The sequence below is a fragment of the Hyperoodon ampullatus genome (genome assembly GCF_949752795.1).
Source record: "Hyperoodon ampullatus genome assembly, chromosome: 4".
NCBI classification, from domain to species: Eukaryota; Metazoa; Chordata; class Mammalia; order Artiodactyla; family Ziphiidae; genus Hyperoodon; species Hyperoodon ampullatus.
In genome coordinates, this window is record NC_136917.1 from 97599616 (window position 1) to 97618966 (window position 19351).

The 19351-nt window shown below is 38.7% G+C and overlaps 1 protein-coding gene across 1 annotated transcript in view; it reads right to left on the reverse strand.

The window, feature by feature from the left end:
- Positions 1-16601, reverse strand: part of ERAP2 (endoplasmic reticulum aminopeptidase 2) — a gene marked incomplete at both ends in the record, with an annotated part of 35475 nt that extends 18874 nt beyond the window's left edge. The window contains 6 exons of the mRNA XM_079701961.1: positions 1101-1214; positions 4069-4223; positions 6343-6463; positions 8481-8615; positions 12151-12289; positions 16051-16601. Of these exons, the coding sequence (XP_079558087.1) occupies positions 1101-1214; positions 4069-4223; positions 6343-6463; positions 8481-8615; positions 12151-12289; positions 16051-16601 (1215 nt within the window). The remainder of the gene's footprint in view (positions 1-1100; positions 1215-4068; positions 4224-6342; positions 6464-8480; positions 8616-12150; positions 12290-16050) is intronic.
- Between the last annotated feature and the right edge of the window lie 2750 nt (positions 16602-19351).

The window sequence follows — 19351 nt, forward strand, 5'->3', positions numbered from 1 at the left end:
ATTTAGTGAACACGTGCTGTGTGCTAGGATCTTACATCTATCATCTGCAATCCTTTCAACACCCTGCAAGGGAGATGCATTATATACATTTTACAAGTGAGAATGCATGAAGCTTTGGGATTAAACCACAGATTCAGCACACAGCAAATAAGAAGACACTGACTTTGAATCCATGTCTGTCTGTAATTGTACTGGACCAAATGTCTACCTCAAAGAGCTAATTATCCATTACTAACTACCTTGATATGTGCTGTTCAGACCCTCTTGTGCCTATTAAAAAAGACATGTTTGAAGAAATCTTTTCACACATTTTGGGGAAATTAACTAACCCTTTGGAAATTCTGGAGGAGTGTGTCCCCAGTCACGCTCAATTCAGGTTACATGCCAACAACTCTGCACAGGATCTATAGCCATGGGCATTGTTTTGTCCTATATCATTGTTTATGGACAGTGATCCTTTCCTCTCACCCCACATACACAGCTGTATATTTGTGCTATTTTCACTATGTATCCACAAACTTTAGGGTGAGGGATTTATGTTGACTGTTCTCTAAAACCTCCAGTGTCTCATCCAGTTCTATCATCTGTGTTATGTGCCTGCCACCCCATTCATATGCTGAAGCCCTAGCCCCCAGATTGTATTTGGAGATAGTGCCTTTAAAAAGAGGGGACTGAATTAAAATGAGGCCATTAGGGTGGGCCCTCATCCACTCTGACTGGTGTAAGAAGAGGGCATTTAAAAACTCACACACCAGAGATGTGTGAGCACAGAGGAAAGACCATGTGAGGACACAGTGAGAAGGCGGTCATCTGTAAGCCAAGGAGAGAGGCTTCAGAAGAAATCAAACCTGCCGACACCTTGATCTCAGAGTTCTAGCCTCCAGGACCGTGAGAAAATAAATTTCTGTTGTTTAAGCCACCCAGTCTGTGAAATTTTGTCATGGCAGCCCTAGCAAACTAATACAACCTGCTTATACAAAACAAAACACCATAGATTCAATGACTCAATGCTATGTTCTCTTTGGCATTCTCTAAAAATTTTAGTAGTAAATTAATGATTCCTTAGGGCATACAGTATGACATACAAAATTGTGACTTACCAGTTGTAGCTCTGGATATGTGACGTTAACAGAGATATGTTCCATGTATGTTGCAAAACCCTCATTGAGCCATATATCATTCCACCATTCCATTGTAACCAGGTTGCCAAACCACTAGGAGGAAAAAACTCAGTTATTAGAAGGTAAACAAATATAAAAAATTATTAACTATAGCAAAAAATATAATGGGTGGTAACTTCTTTCTTTTAGTAGCTGAGGCCTCTTCTCTATCTTTGCTACCCTTTTCTCTCCGCACAGCCTCCTTCTACTGATTTCCCTGCCTTCGCCTCTCTCCACATTTTTGCTTCCTTCACTTCTCTTTCTCTGTGTTCATATTGTCTCCAACTCCCCAACTTCCACTATATCCTCGCTATATTTCCTAGATATTAGATTTAGTATTAAGGAAGAAAATGAAACATTTCGTAGGGTACATTTTGCACAATAAGTATAATCTCACCTTGTCATTGACTTATGGTGATGGTCTAAGGAGAAATATAAGTCAAAATATTTTTGGTGAAGTCACCTTTTTATATTAAGTAGCAGGTACTTAAGAGGATAAGAATTCATTTAGGACTTTCAGATTGTTACACAATATTAGTGATGACCAAATTTACTTGCTGTCCTCTGCCCCAATTTACTTCTAGGGATTAACTTGGCCACTAAGACGAATAAAAGTCTGAGATTTAAATATATATAAATAAAATTAAAAGGATGCAAAAAGACAATCTAAATAGAAATTTACCCTTGACCTATATTTAATCTGTAACACATTTTAAATATTATTATTTTTATGTATTATTATATTTTATCTATTTGGCCTTTGTCATATTAGTGTGTGTCTGGTTTATCTATTTTAGGATTGCAGTCTCCAGAAGGACTGGAAGCTTAAACAATAAGATTCTAAGATTCACAAGAGCCTTGTTACAGTTACAGAACACAAATCACTAGATCTGTAGCTTCTAGAAACAGTTCAAGCTCTATACCTTTTCTTACAGCCCTCCTATCATATTGCAAGTGGGCTCCAATCTTTTGAGGGGGTTCTGTGAGAAGGGACAGCGGGTGTTTCCTCAGTTTGAGAAGTGATGAACACAAGAAGTACAAGCTGGTTATGGTCATTTCACCAGTCAGTAAAAGTAGTTTATTCATTCATTCAATAAATATCTATTGAGAATCTACTATGTTTCTGGCTCTATACCATACGTTAGAAATACAAAGATGTATGTAAGATAGCCACTGCCTCAATACAAATGGTGGAGGTCAACTGGCAGGCATATACATGCAATAAAGCATTATTGGCACTGTGATCTATGTCTGTACAAGGGACAGAGGAGATTCCAGAAGGAAAAAATCAGTTTTGCTGGGAGAGTGTGTAGAATAACTGGGAAACGATTCATTTCCTTAGTCTTGCAAGGGGTCCTCAGGAATATTGGAAGTGGGGTGTGCTCTAAGCAGATCAGGTAGCAGGAGCAAAAACACAGAGGAATGATACAACCTCACCTGTTCAGGTAATGGCAGGTAGTCTGGGATGGCTAAAGCTAAAGGTGTCATTCAGAGATGAGGCTGGAGAGGTGGAGGCAAGCCGGGTCCTCGGGGCCTTGTTTGCCACGCTATGGATCCTTTACTCACCCAGGCATTGAGAGTCTTTGCCAGGGTTTTACGCAGAGGAGTGACATAGTCATATGGAGATTAATGGGGAAACAAAATAGTCAAGGCCACTGGGGCCTGCTGCTTCAGCCCTGAACACTGCGTCCCCATAAAAGATAAGCTATTAAAGGAAGGCCTTAAGGGAGGATGGAGCCTCAGAAGTAGAGCTCTCTGATTATTTCCCTATGAACATTGGGTAGAAAATTAGGAATACCCAGACTCAGTTAAGTGCTTTAGAGCTTCCAGAGACTAATGATCCAAACCCTTAAGATGGGCCAGAGGGGAGATGATAAACCAGAGGAAGCTGTTCCTATGTTCTCAAAATAAAGTGCTGAGCATGGCTCCTATGTAACTGGGTTCTTAGTTTGCTGCTTAAAAGAAAACAAACAAAAACAAACAACCCCCCCTTATTATTATTATGGTCATGGTAAAGGATAAAGTTAAACATTTAAAAATAAGAGATTTTACCAGCTTCTACAATGGAATGATATTTGCCTACATGGTAAAAGAGAGTTTCCGGTGCCTTTAATAATTCACTGCATAATGGGGAATTTTCAGAAATGAAATAGAGTGGAAAAAGTCTCTGATATCTGTAGAGCTAGTTTTACTGTTTCATATTTGTATGTAATACAGTGTTGATAGATGGACCTTGGAAATCTTATTCTGTAAGAAATGGTAGCAGTGGTGGTCACTGTAACCATCATTAATAACTAACACTTACTGAGTACCTACTACATGACAGACATAGACACTTATCTGTAATCCTCACAACAGTTTCAAGAAGCAGGAGCTATTATGAACTTAATTTTATAGACGAGGACACTGAAGTTTAGAGAGTTAGGTAATGTGTCCAGGGTCAGCAGCCCATGAGTGCACAGACTTGAAAATACTTCATTATGGCTGAATAATCACAGATTCCAATTGAAAGGAGATTGATTTTGCCCTAGATTGGAATGCCACCATATTAGAGGGTATAAGGGGAAATATTTTTAATGGAAATCTCTATTTGTAGGGTTTCTAACTCTGTGCTTTATGTATCTGCATGGTCTTCACTTTTCTTTACTAAAAGACATTTGGAGGCTTTGCCTTGAAGGGTTTTAGAGGATATAGTGGCCACTTCTCTTGTGATAAAATTCCTGTATGAGACCCATTGTCTAGAGATTGAACATTCTTCTACTTGACATATCATGTTTGGCTTGATAATCCCTAAGGTCCCCTCTAGAAGTAAAATGACATGATTTTACGTTGTTTCAGGAATATTGGTGGTGTTCTGCATAATGCTCTTTTGAACTGATGCTAAGAGAATGTCATGAGTGCCAGGTACCTGGTGTGCTAGCTCATGAGCTATGACTTTGGTGACCCACAGTTTGTCAGAAGTAGAAGAGGTCTTGGGATCAAAGAGCAGTGACGTCTCTCTATATGTGACAAGGCCCCAATTTTCCATGGCTCCACTTTCAAAGTCAGGAATGGCAACTAGATCTAAGAAATAAGAACAACCACACTTGATCATTATGGCTTCCACACCAGAAGTGGGATTTGCTTCCTCCTCAAATATGTTATGAACCATTCAGTGTATATAAGCAGATTTTCTGAAAACATCAAGAGTGTCTTAACATTGATATGGTGTCTTGTAGTTGCTGAAAATAATCAGTATCCATTATCAAGCAGAATAAAGTCTATCAGTGAAGTTTTGGTTGTAGGTAAAGTAACCTATTGACATTTAACCACTTTTTCCTAAAACTAAACTATGAAAATACCTTGAGTGCATTACTGCTGAGAAAAAAATTCATTTTAAAACTCTCCTATTGTATTTTATATTAGTACTACAGAAAAACTTTGAAAATATGAGGGATCAAATAATTTCTAATATGTCTGGAATTCAACAAAACATATAATGAACTCATTTCTACAAAAAAGAAAAAAAGGGGATTTTAATTTCAGGGGAACACCTTTTAGGAGCATCTCTATAGTCAATATCTCAATTAATATTTCTAGCGCATACAGCCTCTAAGTGTCCTTCTAAGGCAGTAGAGGAAAAAAGCTGTTGGCATCACTTCTTTCTGAGCTCAATTTCCTTTTCAACATTGATATTTCCTCTACTTCTTGACAAAGTCTTAGGGAAAAAAAGTGAAATTTAATCATGTTTAAGCAACTGGGATATAACGTAATTTATATCATATCTGTGTGTGAGTATATATATATATATATATATATATATATATATATATATACCCTCTGCCAATGACTTCATGTAAATCAGAAAACTTCTGGCTAATATTTAATCTTGGACTTCTTTCTGTTTATTCTGTCAGGCCATATTGGAAAAAATACTGCTCTTTGGCTGAAAAGAAAGGTAATTTTTTAAAAGTTTGAAATAAATCAAGTCACTTGGCTTGCAATTACAATGTCTGGAATTAGTATTGGTTAATTCTAGTGGATAAAATCAAATATTTATAATGCAATCAAAAAGCAAACTAGCACTAATAAAGATTAGTATTCATTAGCACTTCAAATGTGGGAATGACTCCTTTTCTAAATTGCATTGATGATTTTATATTAGTTATATTATTTCCCAAAGCCATTAGAAATGCTTATATCTGCTCAATTTTTTCCTAAGCTGCGTGTTTCCTTTCAGTTAGTTTTATTTTAAATACATTCACTTCATATGATCTTCAAGGTTGCATTTTTCAAAAGCAACTTAAGATTGTTGATAGCTGTTATTTGACCTTTCCTTGATTTTTGACAGAGGACAGCAGTGGACTGTGGGTAAACTGATTTAGTATATCCGTACTAAAAGGTGTATAGAACCTGTGCTATAATAATACAGTGAGACTCAGGAACTGTAGGGACAACCACCTGGAGATGTCTTCTGATGGTCCCTTTTAACTCTCTAAAACTGTATGGAGGTTGGGCAGGAAAGGGGAGGAAGGACATGATAAGGTGTGTGTTCTAAAGTCCCAAAGAAACACAATGTTTTGTCATTGTCAGAAACTCTAAAAATTAATCTATATAAGTTATAAAATTTGAGTCATGGCTTTTATATATTCTGCAACATAAGAATAACAATTTTTAATTTTTAAGATAGAAAATTAAAACCAACCAAGATAGACTATGTGTATTTTCTCATATAAAGATCTACGACTACTACATTCAAATTATCTATTTCCTCCAAATCTTTTTTTTTTTAAGTCTGTGCCACAGTCTTATCTTCCAGCCTCAGACCCACGGTAGATAATAGATGGAAGGACAATTTTCAGCTATTTACATAAACCTTCGGCAACTTTTATGAAAGATTGCTAGTCTTGTACAAATATGGTACAGAAGAAAATATATGCTCCAGAAAATTCATCCATTTAAATCTAATATAAAATGCAGATATTTTAATATTAAACCTTTTAAAAGAATAGAGAAATGAACCACAGTACTTGGGCTTCTCATAATACTTTATTTTCTACACTCTAGGACCATCTCTGAGGTACAAATTATTGCTTTCTGGGCTAACTGAACGTCTTTAGTGCTCATTTAAATCACATACTAAGAGGGACGAAATCAAAGTATGTTCTAAAAATAAAGACGATGATGTGGAATTTGAACCTACCCAGTTTTGCGAGTGGATAGCGGATATCAAAGTAATATTCGTAAAAGTCCAGCAGCTTCAATGATGCTTCCAAAGCATAATGTGTTTGACTCCATTTGTCTGGGGCTGCATGGATGGACACCTGGGAAATGTTGGTGGGAAGAAGTGGTCTTTGAAGGACAGCTCCTTTGCACAACTCCATTCCTAACAGCCCTCACCCAAAGAAAGGCAGACTGCATTTTTCAAGAAATTATTGAGATACCGTTAAACATGTTGTCAACAGGGGATAAGATGTTCTGTAAAGTATTAAAGCAAGAATCACTCTTGAAAATTATAAAGAACCCTGTATTTTCTGTTACAGTATATTCCCTAGATGCTAATCTGTATTTTAAGCTATATAAACCCATCACCTCATGAGAGCCTACTTCAGTTCATCACTATCATGTACTCTAGCACTTGAGAATAAACCTTCCAAAATTATGACCACCAACACAACTCAAATAAAACATAATTGTATGAGGTGGAAATCCTTCATGAACCTATTGGAACCACCCTCTGTCATGTTTTCTTTTCTTTTCTTTTTTTTTGATTATTGGGTTTTTTAAAAAATTAAATTAAATTAATTTATTTTTATACAGTAGGTTCTTATTAGTTATCTATTTTATGCATATTAGTATATATATGTCAATCCCAGTCTCCCAATTCATCCCACCATGTCGTGTTTTCTTTAAACTCAAAAATGCCCAAATATGTTCATTGACTCCCTGCAAACTATTAGCTATTAAGTGGAAGAAATAAAGTTAGATTCCAATCTTCTTGGGTTTCAAGTACAGTGTTGCTCTCATTTCATAACCTGCTTTCATACTCTGAGTTAACTGAAGTTCCTCAGAAATTTTATAAGAAGGATATATTAGTGACCACAGTGGCGTACCAGGCACTGTGCTAAATGCACACATGTAAAATCTAATTTAATCCTCTCAATCACCTCATGAAATAGGTGCTATTGTCTTCATTTTACAGATGAAGCAATGGAAACACATGGAGATTAAGTAACTAACTTCAAGCCCCCCGTGTAGAAAACTGTAGAGCTGGGATGTGAATCCAAGGAAGCTGACAGGACCCTGTCCTCTGACGTAAAGTGCCATCTGACCTCTCACACATCTATATCTCTGCACATATATATACGTGCAGAGATGTATGTAGACACATTGCTGATAACATGTATCTACATATCCAAAGATATAATATGTATGGAAATTGTAATAGCCATTTTATTGCTATTTTTCATAGGCATTATTTTATGGTTCTTTGAATATGGTTTTTTGTTTTGTTTTGTTTTTGCGGTACGCGGGCCTCTCACTGTTGTGGCCTCTCCCGTTGCGGAGCACAGGCTCCGGATGCGCAGGCTCAGCGGCCATGGCTCACGGGCCCAGCCGCTCCGCGGCATGTGGGATCTTCCCGGACCGGGGCACAAACCCGTGTCCCCTGCATCGGCTGGCGGACTCTCAACAACTGCGCCACCAGGGAAGCCCCTGAATATGTTTTTAGGTCTATAACTTGGTTCCTCAGGGTAAGGAGTTCTTTTTTATTTTTCATGTCTTCACTGATAGTCGCAAAACTTTATAATTATTGGGTACTGTAAATTTTTGTAAACAATGAACGCTCTAAAAATTATGAAGACCTCCTTTCACTGAGGAAATAAAGTTATAGAAAACAATTGGAAACAATGTAAGTGTCCTAGAATAAGATGCTGATTAAAAAATCCTTATGGTACCTCTATGTAGGAGAGTACAATACTATTAATTATTAATATTATAGAAATATTTAATGGCATTTAATTTTTATGGCATATTATGGTGAGCTAAAACAATCATATATTATTTTGTAAAATGTATATATAGTTATATATAGTATATACTGTTACTATATACACCCATATACTGACAGACTTATAGAAAATACTTGGAAGGCTGACATAAATATTACCAGTAATTATATCTTGGTGATGGGATTGTGGGTAACTTATTTTTTATCTATCTCTATTTTTGTAAATAAGCATGATACTTTGATAATAAGGAAAATAACCTTAAAATAAAGAAAAGCTCATTGCCTTCAGGACACTCTTCTGCACTGTGTATGAAATGAGAACCCAAACTCACCTTGACCCCTGACGAGGCTGTGCCACTCACAGAGTTGAAATCACAAACTATGTAGGCTACAAGGTATGTACTCATTTTTACAGTAGTTTCAAAATGATCTTCCAAGAGGCCTCCTTCAAGTTCAATTGTCTTAACCTACAGGAAGGGAAAGAATCAGTATTTGAAAACTGGAGTATTTTACAAGAATGCCTATGACATAGGCTACGTAAGTTAGAGGAAAGCTTGATGTTCCGAAGGACATGTGATCCCCTTATAGGAGATCAGTGGACCTTTCACAACATTCTGTGGCTTCACCTCCCTCCATTTCTTTTATCTCTAGACTTCCTCAAAGACACAATGTACTACTTTTGGGATCTCAAAATGATATCTATTTTGTTGCTTGAAAGCATAAAAATATCTTAGATGCTTCTGCTTTCTTGAGATGCAATCATCTCCAACACTGGTATCAATTCAAGATTTGTACTTCTAAGCAAAAATGCCAGAGAAGAGTCCCTTTCCCTTTGTTATATAATAAATAAATCTCTGTTGCAGAAGGAAATGGGAAGCAAAACTGTGCTAGATTTTTTTTCTGTGCTAGATGTTTTGCATTATCTTTTAATCCTCCTATTATGTGTGTGTGAGGTAAGTGTTATTTCACAGGTGAGGAAACAGTCTCAGAAATGTTAACTGAATTGCCCAAGATCACATGGCTAGTTCCACGGCAGGACCAAGATGTGGATGTGACCGTGTGACTCTAAAGCCATTGCTCATTCTTTCACTCGCTGGTGACAGCTTGAGTCATAGTCTTATTTTATCTTTGCTTCATTGATTCAGCAATGAAAGCAGTCAGGCCAAGGAGATCATTAGTGATTTGAGCTTCTGCCTATCTACTGAGGAAGTAAAGAGTTTTAAGGCTATAGACTGGTCAGCCGCATCCATCAAATTCACTGAGTAATTACTGAATTCTACCTTTATTTGCCCTGGATAGCTTGTCCCAGAGATGGTCTTCACCACGGTTTGATGCCCCTAAATTCTGAACGGACACAGATCCAGTCATCTGAAAATACCACTTTCTTCAAATTGAAAACAATTCTTAGACTGGCTTGTCCCCCACCCTCTCCAACCTCCTTTTAAGGCATCTGGTTTGTGGCAGTGCTAACCACGGACTATTGAGCATATTTTATGTGTTTGTATAAGATTGCAGTTTGCTTTGGCGAGAAAAAATAGCTTGAAGTATTATCATAAACTGCCTTGCCTACGTCAATGACAAATGTGTGTGCTATTAAATTCTACAGAGTTCTATCAAAAACTCAATTCCTAAGTTTCAATAAAGTAGGAAACATTGACCAAATACTCTAGGAAAGGTGGCAGCATGCATAGGGCTGTAAGTTTTACCTCTGTCCAGCAAGTTAATTTTGTCCAACAATAATCTTTTTTAGGGGTCTGATTCAACCAGAGTTCTATGGGTACATAGAATCCTAGCAGATGAGAGGGTTATGGTAGGAGCTGGGGAGGGGACATTATGACTGTGGTCCTCTGACCAAACTCAGCAGCAAGACCCTTTTGTCAAGTGTGTAGATGGGTGAGGGGAGGAAGGGGAAAGGTTGTGGGACTGTGGGGAAACGAGTCTGTGACACTGGACAGCTGGTGGCAGAGACAGGAGACAGGTGGGCAATCCCTCTGATTTCTCCCCTCCCCCCCAGATGAAGACGTAGTCCACAGAAGCTGAGTTTTGTTCAGGAACCTGGAGTGACCCATGTTGATCAACATTGCCTTAAATGGAAGTATTTGGGCTGTTAGTGTTAAGTCCTTCCAGGATGGTGATGTAAGCTCTAAGTATAAAACACTTGTTGCTAGAGAAGGATTTAGCTGTCTTCTCAATTTTGGCAGGAGTCTACTTGCATAGCAAGTGTCACCAGCAGGTGTGTGTTCCCTTAAGGAATGAAGGGGACAAAGACATGCCCAGTATATATGCTGCCTCTACTAGTGCTTGGCTGACCACCTCACTTCCTAGTGTTCTTAACTTGTATTCCTACCTTCTTAACTAAACAAATTGAGAACTTAGTATGTGTTGCTTCTTCTCACCAGTCCATAACCCATCTTAAGCGCTGCAGCTATTATCCAAAGAGTATGATTGTAGCATCACTTCTGTTCTCCTTTTTTTGGATCACCGTGAAAGCCTTGGGTTGGGCATGCCAATGAGAAGCAGAAACTAAGCCAATATTTGCTGGAAAAGGCATGATCCAGAGAGCTGGCCCAGTCAACTGAGGCAATGCAAAGTTCAAGGATTATATGAAATATTTTGAAAGTGTTCACTTGTTTTTCCTAAATATGAGAAGTTACTGACGGTTTCTAAAGATAGAAAACTGAGATTCTAATATAACGAACTGACAATTTATGTTTGCATCACATTTTGATTAAAAGGCATTACTAACTGTATTTTTACTTTATCCTCCATGATTATTCATGTGAAAAATTCTGTTAATAAAAAGCTGCCAGGAAAGAGACTGAACTACCCTTAAATGAACATTCGGTTCATAGAAAGAAGACTTGGAGCTAAGTAGCAAATCCTTTTTACCTGAAAATGAGTAGGCAAATTAAATTGCTGTCTGTATGATCATGGAAAAACTGTGGGATATATGTCATGTGGAGTGTGTCACTTTTCCCCTTGATCTGCTCTGCAAGTATTTCAAAGCAAACACTTTTCTAGCATTAAAGAGAAATCTGGGGGAAATTCAGCTTGTAGCTTATGGACTCATTTCCCCCGTTCATCCACAGAGGACAGTCACTGTGGAGGGCAGAGAGGAAAATAGGGTGGAGTCACTGGCTGGGTTATGATGACCTGGCTGCTTTCTGAGCTCATCCTGCTGAAGCACTGTCAGGAGAGCCTCTATTTTTATCCTACTTTCTAAGTAGCAATGGGGAAATATTTTACATTTCGTTCAACAGCTCAAAAGGCAAGCATATCATTAGTGAGGAAATATCAAATGAGGCTCAGTGTCTACTGTGTCATTCAGAGTCTCTGCATTTTGAGTATAAATATGACACAAATAAAAGTGTTCAGAGGTCTCTCTATTAAAAAAGTTGATAACTATGATATATAATTTTCATAAATAATTTTAAGCACTACTCGTGGAACTTAAAAAAGAAATTTCTATGTTATATCACAGACTACTAGATCAGAATTTCCAGGATGGGGCCCAGGCAAGCGTCTCTAGATCCTTACCACTCCAAATGTGGTCTCTGGACCAGCAGCAGTGGTATCACCTGGGAGCTTGTTAGAAAGTCAGAATTTTGAGCTTTACCTCAAGAACGACTGAATCACAATCTGAATTTTAACAAGATCCTCACACAACTCATCTGAAAATTAAAGTTTGAGAAGTGCTGTTCTGGGCGATTCTGAATTTCATCGCTAGCCAAGTAACACTGATTTAAAAGAACTCTGCTTCCATATAAACACAAGTAAAATATAAATCACTTTATTTAAAAAATAAAGCTTCTTGTGAAACAATGCCCAAACAGAATGATGTTAAAATCTAGATGGATTGGGGTAATGTAATATGTAGAAGGATCAAAAACAAATTAATGGCTTAAGTGCTGAAAACAAAACAAAACAAAATAAACAGAACAAAACAAAGACCAAAGTTCATTTTGAGAACAATTCCCCAAAGTTTCTAAAATTGGCAAATACCTTTGGCATGTTGGATAGGGCAATGTGTCTGCTCTCTCTTCTTATCTTGATTGAAAAGTTGGCTTTGAACAGTGGTTCATCAAAGCAAGGGAAAGCCATTCGTGCCTGGGTTGGCTCAAAATCTGTTACTGCAATTGTTCTGTGAAAAGAAGTACATTCCAGAAAGAATACACAAGTGAAGTCAAAAAAAAAAAAAAAAAAGAAAGAAAGAAAGAAATGAATTTGTACCTTCAGAACACAGCTTATCAAACCTGGAGGTGATACATTTGATTTCTCAAACTATAACCTTACAGAATCCAGAATCTATTTTTGAAGAAAATGACGGTAAAATTTGTTTAGTAGCTGCCAATCATGAATAATGCAGGGTACTGGGCACTCTATTTTCATGATCACCTTCATACTCATAGCAGAGAAGGATATTGAGGCTCAGAGAATTTGAGTGACCTTACCAAGACCCTTAGCTAGTAAATTTGCTGAGCTAGTCATGCCCAATTTGACTTCAAAATTGACTAGGAAGTTAGTAGTTTAGTGTCATCACTAAACCTGAGTGGGCTTCAACCAGACATTTGAATATCTGTGAGATGAGTGATGCCTTAGGTTGTGTTCCCAGGAAGCAAATCCTGATTTATAAGAACATGCTGCCAAGAAAAACAGGTAGGGCTTCCCTGGTGGCGCAGTGGTTGAGAGTCCGCCTGTCGATGCAGGGGACACGGGTTTGTGCCCCGGTCCAGGAAGATCCCACATGCCGCGGAGCGGCTGGGCCCGTGAGCCATGGCCGCTGAGGCTGCGCGTCTGGAGCCTGTGCTCCGCAACTGGAAAGGCCACAACGGTGAGAGGCCCGCGTACCGCAAAAAAAAAAAAAAAAAAAAGAGAGAAACAGGTAAAGGAGGGAGGGAAGCGGGACAGGGAAGAGGAAGAAGTCAGGCCCGGTGCCAGCTTCAGCTTCATCCCAGCGGAGCTCTGGAGTGGAAACTACACCTTCAAGTTTTCCCCTACTGGAGGCAAGGAGCTGGGCTTTTATATTCTGTATCGTCATTGGCTAAAGGTCTTCCTGCGGGACCCAAGCTTCCCCCCAGACACGTCTAGCTCTCTCTGCTTGCCGGCAAAGCAGATCCAGCCTTCAGACTATAACAGGTAGATAGATACTCTGACAAATCTCTATACCCCATCACCTTGATAATGCTTGAAATGATATAATTACAGATTTATTCTTTGGGCTTTAAAACTTTAATTAAGCAGCAACTCTGGAGAGCATATTTTGATTGAAGAAGGAGAGCAGAATAGAAAAGCTCGAGGGACAGATAAAGGGTGAGAAGGGCCAGGAGGAGGAAAAAGAGGGCCTGTCACGATAATTTTGCCTCAGTCTACTGTATTTCTATAATACAGACTGGAAAAGTGAGACTGGGAGCTAAATGATTTGTTTGGGGCCTCGGTATTACTTGGATTCAGTAACAGGTCCTACAGAAGTAAAGGAATCCCAAGTACCTGGAATAATTTTTACTAATGTGAAATTTTGATTATAGTAAGTCTTACAATGGAAAAGCCAAAACTTTAAGATCTTTTTTGCTACTTACACAATTTTAGTGCTGCATGCAAAGTAGTGACTTCCTGCTTCTCAAAGAATTATTGTTGACTGAATTATTTTTGTATTTTAAGTTAAGTTGTATGTGTATGCATGTGGGTGTGTACTGTGTGTGTGTGTGTGTGTATGAAAAAAAGAGAGAGAGGTAATAAAATGCTGTTGACACTGTCCTGCAAATCATCCTACATGCTAAGACCTACTAGGTGACTGAGTATGAAGAGAGCTGACTAATTAATCATAAGAAGAGTCAGAAATAGTCTGCAGTTAATTATGGGAGGCATGTTACTTTCTAAGCTTCTACTCTAAAAAAATCCCCCCTCTGGTCTCCTTCATTTCCCCAAATTATATCCTTAAAATGTATTTCTTTTAGGTGGAGGTTTTGTCACTTGAAAAAAAGTGAAATAAACCATCACTGGTCACATGGTACTTCAGTGAGAAGTTGACGTTTCCTATCCAATACTGTGCTGGACCTGAGAACTGAGGCCTCTGAGAATTGAGGCTGCAACGAGGGGAAGCGTCCCCAAGGGAAGGCGAGGTGGGCCTGGGGAAGGGCTGTCCTCAGTGGACTGCTGGGGGCTGTGGAGTGAGCATGTGACCTGCAAAGGGCAGTGAGCACCTGAAGTGGGGAAGGAGAGGTAGGCAGCAGACACTGTGGGGCTAAAGTCGCCTACCAATATCCACTCTCCTTCTTCAGTTCCAGTAGAATCCTGATTTTGTTCAGGAAGGCAATGTGTCTGATGAAAAAATCACTTCTCTAGATTCTCTTGCAACTTGGTGGGCACATGACTCGATCTGGCCTAGTTGAAGTCATTGGGTGAGAAATCTTGGTAAAAGGAGTCAGACTCAGCTGGAATGTTTCTTTTTGCATTTTCCTCTCCCCCATTTCCCCCTTTTCCTGCCTGGAATGTGGACTTGATGCCTAGAAGTGCAGAAATCATTTTGTATTAGGAGGAAAGTCATATGCCAAGGATGGCTGAGCAGAAAGATACGAGGAGCCTGGGTCCTGGATAATATTGGTAAACACTGTAGCAAACCTGGGATGCCCTACTTCTGGATTTCTTGCTGCATGAGAAAAACAAGTGTGTGGCAAAGCCATTGTATTGGGGATTTCTCAAACTGGCAATTGAATGCAACTGATAAAATGTAGGAGAGCACTGAAACCAGACTCCTCTCCCCTCTGAGATGGACCCTGGCCCTGGACAACCAAATCATCCCCTTTATGAAGCATCCTTGGTTCCTCTCTTTCTCTTGCCTTACATAGTCAATGTCAGCAAATTCTGTCTGTTTTACACTTGAAAACAAATGCCAAGTTCAATCACTTCACTCTATAAGCTGCACCACTGGCCTGGCCCAAGCCAACATCCTTTCTGGCCTGAACAATTGCAATGACCTCCTAAAAGACTAATCTGCTTCTACTTTTTCCTCTCTATAATGTACCATCAACATATACTTGATCTTTATAGAGCGTACATCACATCAGAACTTTCCAATGAATTCCTATGGCCCCTGAGTAAAAGCCTAAAACAAGAGGCTCTAAGTCTCTCTCTACATGATCTGACCCCTCTCTACTCTACTTCTCTCCCTCTCTCATTGTCCTTCGTCTCTCAATCACTCCCGCCTTACAGACTTTGCACTTGCTGATGCCTTTGCTGGGAACACTGTGCCCTTAGATGTCCTCATGAAAGTTCAGGTCTCAGTTTAAATGCACTTCCTCCTCACCAAGAACTTCCCTGACCACTCAGCTAAATTATTCCCAATCCCTAGTCTATATCTCACTACTATACATTCAGTGCCTAGAACGGTGCCTGGCACACAGCATGGGCTCAATAAACATGAGCTGATCAAATAGACCATATTTCTCAGTTCTCCAAACTGACTTGTTTCTGTCTTCTGGATTTGAGTCATGCTGTTTCCTGGGCAATGTACATGCTCTCATTTCCTCTCTCCCAACCCAAATCTTATGTATATTTCCTTTTGGTCTCAGATCAAGTCTAACCTCCTTTGAGAAGCCTTCCATATTTCAGCTCTCTCTGCACTGACCATCCTTTCCCCTAGGAGATAAACATGTCAGTCTTGTCATAGTCATATATTGGCTTTTCCTCCTGGTTATTCTCTCTCTAGCCACTTATGCCTCTGCATCCTGTGTTCCCATTTTTATTGTGATTTCATTTAGGAATGGCAGAGCTTCTCCTTCTGAGTTTCCCCATAGTTTTTTGGGCTTTTCATAAATTGACTACTGAAGCATGCTCCTGGTAAAGAGACATAACCCATAAGGAAAGTATCACAAAAGACTATAAATAACTGGAGCTACATCTTACCTTGTTTCACCACCAAGAGTTCTGTATGTGCTTTTATAAAAGCCTTCAAAACCCTCAGCTAGCTTGGCCTGGAAGTCAATAGCCACAGAATATCTCAGGTCAGCCATAAGTTTCTCTGGAACCAGCAGTGCAATTTGTTCATGAGCAGGATAACTCAAAACAGTTAGCTTTTTCCCTGGTTTCCTGTATCTCAAATCTTCCTCTGACTGAAGAGTAACATTCATGATTTCAAGATCTTTGCTGTGCAAGATGATGAATTGGGTGGCATCTCGAACCAAGACTTCGATCTTCTCAGATGCAACAAAGTCCAGGGAGGTGAGATTTGGGTGGACAAAAAGGTCATAGTGGAGGGGAATGACCATGGTGGGGAGCCTTAGCTCATGCCAAGGAAATATTTCCCCATTGATGGCTACTGGGAAAGCCCCACAGTCCTTATTGGACTGATCAAAAGATGAACTTGTGAACTGAGAACAAATACATATTTGGATGACTGCTGAGCAGTAAAATCCTATGTAAATATTAAATATTAGTTTTCTGCATGAATTAGCCATTACAGCAGAACGGAATGCTAAATCTATTCTCTAGAAGACAAGTTAATATCCAGGCTAAATCTCATAGTTCTCCATAGCACCGTGTTGGCTCCAGTTATGTCACTCAGGATCTGAAAAATATGTTCCAATAAATGGATTTAACCTAGAAAGAAAAAACAACAACAACATTTATAGCATGAAGAAAAAGATTTCAATTTATAAATATAACTTGAAAAATAGATGGGCATATGTGAATTGCACCAAATATCCACAAAATAAAGTAGAAATTGTTATCATCTGGGTATTATAAATAAAATTTTTTTAGAGATCAATTAAAGGGACTCTGCCTTAAAATTACATCTATGGAATCCCCTCTGCATTCTGTGCAATGGGCAGAAGGTAGGTGTGTAAATTCATTGCATGTTGAGCATTTTTAACATTTGGTTACATCATTTTAAGAGTGTGTCTGGATACCGGAAGGTAAACTGCACAGGTGTCTCTATTTTGTCTTAATAAGTCATGAAGAATGCTCAATATTCTTTGGATACCAGATATTACTATTATCAATGGCCTTGAACTTCACCTCTTTCAATAAATAACATTAGCTGAATGGCCCAATTCTATGGTTGCTGGTATAAAGGATGCTGGTCAAGCTAAGTGTTTACCCTCAGTTTATTTCCAATATATCAAAGGCCATGGAAATAAAATTTCATTTATAATATTCAAACAGAGTATTTTTAAAAGTTGCTTTGGTCTTCCTTATCTCAGGCTACCTTTGAAAACACAAATCGAACTGAACTCACTGCCTCTGTAAATAAAACGGAGACAATCTCTTCTAGTTAGAAGGGTAACACTACAAAACATAAAATAAGGACAAACAATATATGTGGTTAATTTAGGTATTCACTTCTGACACCCACCCTGTCACCTGCCTCTATTTACCTTCTCCCTGCTTCAACTTAAACCCATGAATGGTTTCCTTTCCTTTTCTTTTTTATCATTAACACATTCTTTTGAATTAATCGTCTAAAGTTATTTCAATTTTCCAATTTGCAATATTAATGCAGATCAACAAATATTGTTAAAGAAAAAGAAGAAAATCATGGTTAAATAACAACTCTCCTCCCCTCTTTTTAGACAAGCATTAAATTATTGCTACCAAATCCCAATGTTCCAAGGGCCTCTGATATATCAAACCATAATTGGTCTATTAGCTTGAATTTCTGATGGTTTGAAAAATGAAATTACTTGTTAGGTCCTGAGCTTGGGAATCAGAGTGCCTGTGTCCCAACTCTAGCTCCATTGTACTTAACCTGAATGATCTTGGGCAAATTTTCTGATTTTTTGAGCATCAGTTTCCTCGCCTATAAGATAGGGTAATGGTTGACACTAACATTGAGAGGACTAAGTGTAATAATTCATGTGAAGAATATGGCACAACACAGCAACTAGCATGTAGGAAGCATGTAATGAATGTTAAACATTAAATTTTTATTGTGGTTACTATAACTCACATTCTCTGGCCTAAATTATGGCGCTTTCCCCCCACCTGTAGCAGACATACCCAAAGGAAGTTATATTTTTTAGGTAAGAGAGGAGAAAAAGGCCTTGATATTTACTCATGTAGTCTTTAACTTTAGAACTGATAAGAACTTTAAAGGCCAGCTAGTACAAGTCCTCAGTGTCCAGATAAAGAAACCGAGGGTGAGTGACTCTCCCAAAATCACATAGGAAGTTTGAAGGAAAATTGGGACTAAAATACAGTTCTTTGACCCTTTGTCTAATGGGTTTTCCATTATACTGTGCTTTAGTGTTTTGTACAAAACATCCGGAGATGGAAGATAGAAGAACTGCAACAAACATTTGGGAAAAGCTAAGAGAATCTCCAAAAGAGAGTAAGTCAGTTAAACAGATTCTTAAATAAAATGCTATCCTTAACTGCACTGCATGAACTTTCCAATACAGTAGTGCCAGATTCACCCACCTTCCCCAGATCCCCACCTTAGGCTGCAAAAGCTCCTTAAGACAGAAGTTCTATACCTTCAGTTCAGGTCATTATTTTCACTGAAAAAATAATGATTTTAAGACAAAGTCAAGAGAAATGTTGATTTGTTACCTTAATCCACGCTGTTGCAGATTTGAATGGAGGGGAATTTCTTTTTGCTTTCACTTTCTATTAGGGTAAGGTTCAGAAATTTGCATAACTGAAATTAACAAGCAGCTTCAGAATAAAAGTCACCCCATGGCAAGGCCAGGTGGGACTCCAGCAATCCCAGTGACTGCTGCTCCTGCTGTTTTATCCTCCCCACCCCCATGTCCCCAGGTGAAGCCTTCAGAAACTAGTGTTTTTTGTTTTGTTTTTATTTTTTAATGCTGAGTTATTTTAAGACACGATCTTGAATGCCTCACTGTGCTGTGTCCATATTACCGTGAAATATGACCTCTGTCCATCCACCTGGAAAAGGTAACTCCCAGCTGGCTTCTATGGCCTTTAACAGAGATGATATATACCCCTTTCCTATGTCTATAACCTCCTGCCTCCTGGGCATAAAGGAGCTATCGCCCACCTTTATGTCTCTCCATCTTTCTTGGGCCTCCTTTTCCTCACCATCCTGGATATGGGCCTTCCACAAAGATAAAACCTCTGTTCTCTGCTCTTTTCCCACTTTACTCTTTCCCTCGGAGAATATGTTCAAGTGCAGAGATTTCTTATATCCCCTCACCCATCCCACATTTCCCTCTCCTGATCTCTCCTTCCAGGTTTCTGCTGC